A 7,538-nucleotide genomic window follows, 5' to 3' on the forward strand; every position below is an offset into this window, starting at 1 on the left:
CTTAAAGGGGGCGTGAGAGGCATGGGCCTAAGCCAATTGGGCTTGGTTCATGACATATGGGAAGTAGTATAAGTATCAAGTCAAACATATGAATAGTTTCACAATTCATTTTCTTTGAACTTTGAGTGAGTAAGAGCAAGATAGAGCTAAGCTAGGGTTTGATCAAGAGAGAAAGCTTGAGCAAGAGAAGGCTTGAATCATCACCAAACTTAAGGTAAGAGATTAGAATTCATGATTCTTGAGTGACAAGGAGGGGGGAGATTGTCTATGTCTCCGTTCCCGAACTCTCCCACTCAATTTCTTTTAGACTTTTGATAAGCTTTTGTATGTGAGTGTGATGTTCTTCATCATCACTTTGTATGTGTTAATCACTAGCTTGATTCCATGATGAATATGTATGTGTTTGGATCATTTTTGGAAAGTTTATGAAAGTTGCTTAAAACCCAAGAAATTGGCTTGATTTTGAGTATTTGAGGTATTTGGATGTTTGGAAGAGATGATTAATGTTCCTTGATACCATATATGTTTGGAATGGCTGTTTATATGAATTTATAACATGTTTGGATGAATTTTTGAGTTGATTTGATGTTAAACCGCCTTAGATAACTCAAGAACAGATTTTCTTTCTGGTGTAGTTCGCTTAGCGAACAGTAGCTCGCTACAGCGAATAAGCTCGCTACAAGCTCGCTACCTGTTCGCCATGTACCTGTAATCCTCTGATGTAGTTCGCTACAGCGAAAGGAGATTCGCTTAGCGAATAAGTTCGCTACCTGTTCGCTATGGATTCGCTTAGCGAACAGTACTGAACCTGCAACTTTTTGTTAATGTTTATAAGTGTAATTAGGCACTTGTAACATGGTTTAAGGGTATCCTTACATGGTTGTTGATACTGTTAATGCTTATTGTTAATCGTTATATGATTGATAACGTGTATGCAATAAGTTGTAGCTTAAAGTGAGCAATGTGATGTTTTGGCATTAATTGTAATGTTAAGTGAATGTGATTGAATTGTGTTTCCGCATTCATAATGAGTAGCTTCGAGCTAGAAATATCATACTGATGATATGTGCAAACATACATGCATTCATGTATATATATGTTGAAATTGGAAACTTGGGTTCCAATAGATTTAAATGGATTTTTGAGTCCATAAGGAAGCCGAGGATCGGATTAGATGAATCCATAAGATCTAGAGCTGCTATCCAGCAGGATATAAAACTATTTAACTTATCCATGAGGGATATGAAGGTTTGGTAAGTTCCGAACAATCCGGCAAGATGTAAAACTGTTTAACTTATCCATGAGGGGTAAAAGGCAATTGGTACCACATGCATTAGTCGTGTCTAGGGATGACATGACATAGAATGATTGGCATTAGATACATTAGGGTAAATGCGCATATATTTGATAAATGGTATGTGACATTATCTGATTAAACTGTGCTAAACTTTATTAATTGATAACTGTTTGGTGCGATGTTTTGACGTGAGTTAGAATATGTATGATGTAGTTTGAAAGTGTAAGACCTTTCTTATACTCGTATGATATGCGGTTATGTTTTCTAACTCTCTGCTTTGTGTTATTTGCTGGACCTTTGGGGGTTCAGATATTCAGGCTGAGGACGGTGCCGACGTTTAGACTGCGGTTTTAGCGTGGTGTTGAAGTACTTTTTGGTGAGGAGACTTAGAATAGATTACTCCTCTTAGTACTAGCTTTTGACTAGAGTTTGTAAATAGTGAATGCTCTGGTAATGTAACATCGAGTCGGGGTTTACGCTTGGATTTCATCGTATATCGGTGTTACCTTTTTGATATGCTAGTTCTTGTATAAGTGACATCCTTAGGGATGAATATGGCTTATGTATATATATATGTATATATATGCATGCTTGGTTTGATTGAAATCCGCTGTTGCTTTTCATGTTAAATTTCATGACGCTCTGTGTGTATGCTTGTGTTTTAATTACCGCGTGGCACTCTGCCTCTACACTTGTTGAAAAGTTTTTAAAATTACGTTTTTAAGGGTAGTATGGGTTAGGGTGTTACATCCTACAAGTACAATACTCAACTCATTACCTATAGGTTTCTGAGTGAGGACATAGTGACCATCTCACAACCCGAGTGGTTCACTTACACCAACTCTCTGTTGGAGTAAGCCCTAAAAGCCAATCTATTTTGATAGAATCGTCTTTTGTATGATGACTTTGATTTATATATATATATTTAATATATATTAAAAGGCATTTCTTTATTATGTTTGTATGTCCAAAATGATAAAGTCCCTAGAATAGTTGAATCCATTTAACTATTCTTAAAGTATCCGTGGTCGAGTTTTATTATGAATTGGGATAATAATAAAACATAGAGACTATTATGAAGATAGACTGACGATCACATCTCATGGATCATAGGATAAGGAGTTATCAAGTCTTGACATAGGTATTAATATTAGGAGTAATATTTATACTGGATTGACCCGCTATGAGAGTACTACATATAATGTTATGCAAGATGTCATAAGTTGCTCTCATGGTGATAGTGGTGTATACCACCCTCCGACCTGAAACCACTATGGACCCTAAATGTAGAGTCAGGTACTTTGTTGCTGATTAAACGTTGTCCGTAACAGGATAACCATAAAGACAGTTAATGGGTACTTCACAAAGCATGCTTAGGGACATGAGTGACCTAGATGGAATTTGCCCGTCCTGCATAACAGGATAAATGTCTAAGGGCCCAATATTGAATCGAACAAGGGTGACACAGTGTATGTCTTGTGTTCAATATAGACATAGGGGCAAAAGGGTAATTATACACAAGATATTTATCACGGAAAAAGGTTTGTCAGATCACGTGGCATTCTTGTGACTTGGGTAGCAGTGATGTGTTGCTAGATACCTCTCACTGTTTATAATATTAAGATTAATATTATTGCCAACGTCATAAGAACCTACAGGGTCACACACATAAGGACAGTTAAGACGGGAGAAATAAGTAAGACTTATTAGAAAGGGTGCGATTAGTAAAAGGCGGTTATTGGGCTTGAAATTCTGGCACACTAGTATTAAGATGTTGTACTCAACGCTTCACCACTATCGTACACTTTTAATGCGTGAATCAATGATCCAACATCCAACCGCGCATACACAAGGAATAATAAAACTAAACAAACTGAAAGTAAATTAACACAGTAATTTGTTAACCCAGTTCAGCATAAGCCTACTCTGGGGGATACCAATCCAGGAGTGAATCCACTATGATAGTATTAGTTTGAAGCCCTCAATAAACCTCCCGTTTATGACTTCTCACCTAATCACCACCCGTGCTATATCCTACCTAAGACACACCTAGGTATGAGAACCTCCGCTCACCTCCTCTTGATCACAGCCACTGTGATCGTACACTTCTAGATTCAATAGGTGAAGACACACTTCATAAAACACACACAAATTCCTTACTTAAAAGCTTTGGAATTGTATACACACACTATCTCCTTGCTTAGAAGCTCCAGAGATATTACAATGCACAAACACACAGTTCCTAGTCTAGTGGGAAATCAACACAAGACTTAGAACACAATAAACACAATACTAAAACCTAAACTCACGCTTTGTAAGACTCAATTCTGGTTTCAGTAATTTGAACAATGGAGTCAGCCTTCTTTAAATAACCTTTACGAGCTCAGGCTAAGTCTTTAATTAGGCTTCAATAGCTCAGCATGATTAAGGGTTCCTTTCAAGAAATAATCTTTAATTCAAATGTATTATTTCCTTAACTTGAAGATCTGATTAACAAGCAACACTTGATCACGAGATCCATTAATAATTATGCGTGACAACGCTCCTTATCGCAAACGACCATTTATTGTGGATTCCATATTTAGAACTTAGGCGCGAGATCTCAACATACACAGGCCCGGCCTACTGGATGTGGTATCCAATGTTGAAGCATTGTACCGAACATCTTGCTTATGCTGGATGGTGGAAGCATGTAGTTCCACATCAGGAAAGATCACATGTTTTAGCAAAATGAGGCCAACCATACAACGCCAACAATCTCCCCCTTTGGCAATTTTTGGCTAAAACATCCTAAGATTATTTCAACCGTTCTAGAGAGATACACAAACTACCTTTTCTTCAACTCAACGTAGGCACACAGTCATGAAGTAAAGTAGAATAGTTTAACATGCTTGTTTTAATAACCCCTCATATAAAAATAGCATATTTAATATGTATCAATTTAGAACTTCAGAGGCATGCAACAGCGGAATAGTGAACACAACTCGCCTCACAGGAATTTGCCAGTAGAGAGTATAAGATTCTCATAAAAGAAACACTGGGGAAAAATAAATTCCCTCAAAGCTGAGAAAAATAAATTCTCAGGAACAGAAGATGCTTCAACATGAAGTAGCACATTGTGTGCTAAATATTGCTCCCCCTCAAAGGTAGAGTCGAGTACCAAGTTCATCTTACTCCCCCTTAATTCATGCATAGGGATTATTCAGATGATCCAGCATCTGGTGGCACATCTATTTAAAGCTGAGAAAAATAAATTCTCAGGAACAGAAGATGCTTCAACATGAAGTAGCACATTGTGTGCTAAATATTGCTCCCCCTCAAAGGTAGAGTCGAGTACCAAGTTCATCTTACTCCCCCTTAATTCATGCATAGGGATTATTCAGATGATCCAGCATCTGGTGGCACATCTATTGAAGCTGAATAACTACTCCCCCTTTTTAGCCACAAAATAGACAAAATGGGAACTGCATAAAATAGTATCCAAGAGCAGTGCAGATAGTAGCAGAACATAAAGTGCAGACAAAATATTACAAACCATGCACACTAGGTGCTAAAATCAGGGCTCAGCCCACAGACATGCAAAACAACAAAAGTCCAAACAAGGAAACATCAAAGTTACACAGAAGCACTTGGAGATGAATCATTTTCTTCTCCTTCAACATCTGTGTCAGCTTCTTCTTCACCACTAGAGCCATCATCATCTGCATCAGCTGCTTGAGCTGCAGCCTCTTCAACCCTGAGAGCATGTATCATCCTTTCAAACTGCAACTTCTTTTCATCTAGCTCCTTACAGTTAGCTTCCAGCATAGCAATCATCTCCTTCCTTGTCATAGGAGTGTCAGCAGCAGCATTGGATGGTCCAACAATATCTGGCGCATGCTGTTTACTGTACAGCTTCTGATGAATGGCCAGAGGAGTTGCCCTTTTCTTAGCAGACTCATCCTCATGCCTTATATTCGGATGTTGGGACAAGATGATGTCACAGATTAGGGTTGGAAATGCAATGGGTTGCTTGGTGACAGAGGTCTTGGCATGCTGCACAACTTGATTGAAAATATATAGACCAGCATTAAACTTAGTACCAGTACCAATCATATAAATGAGCTTACCCAGATTTGTTGCAATGTCGGATGCATGTGTAGTAGGGACCTAGTTGACAGAAGCAATGCGATTCAAGATGGCATACTTTTGGGTTAGCTTGACAGCTGGTACCTTCTTCTTCTTGGGCCAGGTTTTCACTTTATCAGCTGTGATGGTTCTGCAGACCACATTATCAGACACATCTATATCAGGGTGTGGCTCATCAGAGTTACCCAGGAACCTGTTTATCACACTTGGGGAGAAAGTAACACATTTTCCTCGAACAAAGACTTTCTGAAACTCCTTATCCAAGGGATTGTCACAACCTATAGGAATGTTGACAACAAACTCCCTAACCAGCTTTTCATAGCAGGAGCCTAAGCCCCACACAGTTTTGATCAATCCAGCATCATTGATCAAACTTACAATCTCTTCACATTCCAGAATATCTTTGCCTAGTTCCCTTTCCAGAGCCAATCTTCTTTTGCATATGATTCCCCATCGTTGAGCATAAGATGGAAGATGAAATGAAACATTGTCACAAGGAAAGTCTTCAATGTCAGGAGCAACAAATTGAGGCATGGCCTTCTTAGCAGACATAGCCTTCTTAGCAGGAGGCTTGATGCTTGAGGCATCCTTTTCAGCTTCAAATTCAGAGTCACTTGATGGTGCACTCTTCCTTTTCAGCACACCCTTATTCTTTTCAGGAGGAGGTATAGGCTTGCTCCATCCTTTCTTAGGACCATACTTGACAGGCTTCAGAGTAGTGTCCTTTGAGTTCTTGGTGACAACAGGGGTAGTGGTAACAGCAGGTGCAGGTGTAGTGGTCCTGCTTCTCAGTCTTCTCCCAATTCCTTTCTGAGTAGGTGGAGGTTGCAGATCTTCTTCAGAGGGGACTTCATCAACATCCACTATGTCCTGTTCTTCATTTGTGGTTTTCTCAGATTCCTCACCAGCTTCATTCTCTGGCTCAGAATCAGCCACATCCTCAGGGGTACTTTCTTTGTTTACTTCCTCTTCAGTGGAAGCTTCAGTATTAGATCCACTACCAAACGACCCAGTGGCAGTGTTAGCATGTGGGCTAGATCCTCCTTTGGATGCTTCAACATCCTTCTCAGCATCAGTTGGTATAGAGGATGGTTCAACACCGGTTGGAGCATCGGTTACAACAGCCTTTTCTTGAGATTTTTCAGTAACATCAGTTATGACATTCGTGAGAACTGTCATATTCTCAGGAACACTCGGATTATTGTTCACACCAACATTCTCAGCAATATTTTGAGTTTTTCCTAGGGTTTCAACAAAACTAGGGTTTTCCTCTACAGTAGGGTTTTCTTGATTCACCTTTTCAGACACAGACTTAACAGACGATTCAACATTCGCATTTTTGCCGGAGGCAACATCATGCGATTCCACATTCGCCGTTTCAGACAAGTTCTTACTTAAGTACAGATCAGACATGCTTAAACCCCTTTTTACAGGAGATTGGGGTTTCTTCTTCTTAGGCTTAATAGAATCAGACTTAATAGAGGGAGACGATTCACTTACTTTCTTAGACGATTTTGCAGATTTCTTCTTTTTAGAAGTAGTTGCAGGAATACTTGATAAAGGCATCGCATCTACCACAACAGTTGTTCCTTCCTTCTTAGACTTTGATCTTGTTTTCACAGTATCAGCAATTTTGTTTTTGATCTGAGCGGAACCGGAAGATTGAGACATTTTCTCAAAGAATTTGTTGGAGTTTTTGAAGTTTTTGATGATTTGAGATGATGGTTTGTGTTTGCGGATCGCAGCAGAAAGGTCAGAGGAAGTTAAGAGATTTTGAGCGAAATAATGAAGATATGAGAGTTGATAGCGTGTAGTAGAGCAGTTATGGAAAGTATTTTTTGTCTTCCCTTGATTTACGTGCGCCAATTGATGAAATTTGGAGAGCAAAACGGTTGCGCGCACATAATGCCTTAACTGCTATAATTCCTCATATAGGCAAATTCCTAATTTGCCCCTAAGCCTTTCAAACTGATTTGCATCTAAAGCTTTGGTAAAAATATCAGCTACCTGTTCTTCAGTTGCAACATGCTCCAACTTCACAATATTCTCTTCCACCAAATCCCTGATGAAGTGATGACGAATGTCAATATGCTTTGTTCTACTGTGCTGAATA

The 7,538-nt window shown here is 39.1% G+C and overlaps 1 protein-coding gene across 1 annotated transcript; it reads right to left on the bottom strand.

The window, feature by feature from the left end:
* Positions 1–4,912: 4,912 nt before the first annotated feature.
* On the bottom strand, positions 4,913–7,096 carry LOC123886039. Its single transcript, XM_045935376.1, has 3 exons — positions 5,920–7,096; positions 5,510–5,832; positions 4,913–5,446 (listed from the first exon to the last, which is right to left on the bottom strand). The coding sequence occupies exons 1-3, from the start codon at positions 7,094–7,096 to the stop codon at positions 4,913–4,915; spliced, it is 2,034 nt and encodes a 677-aa protein (XP_045791332.1).
* Positions 7,097–7,538: the final 442 nt, after the last annotated feature.

The sequence above is a fragment of the Trifolium pratense genome, linkage group LG5 (assembly GCF_020283565.1).
Source record: "Trifolium pratense cultivar HEN17-A07 linkage group LG5, ARS_RC_1.1, whole genome shotgun sequence".
Lineage (NCBI taxonomy): Eukaryota > Viridiplantae > Streptophyta > Magnoliopsida > Fabales > Fabaceae > Trifolium > Trifolium pratense.

What these genes read in the sequence shown, in the direction of transcription:
- LOC123886039 (XM_045935376.1), bottom strand. Translation starts at nt 7,096, where the DNA reads ATGTCTCAATCTTCCGGTTCCGCTCAGATCAAAAACAAAATTGCTGAT. An exon ending in TGACATTGAAGACTTTCCTT is followed by an intron (nt 5,833 to 5,919) that starts GTGACAATGTTT and finishes AAAGGGAACTAG; the next exon opens with GCAAAGATATTCTGGAATGT. An exon ending in CCTGGCCCAAGAAGAAGAAG is followed by an intron (nt 5,447 to 5,509) that starts GTACCAGCTGTC and finishes TCTGTCAACTAG; the next exon opens with GTCCCTACTACACATGCATC.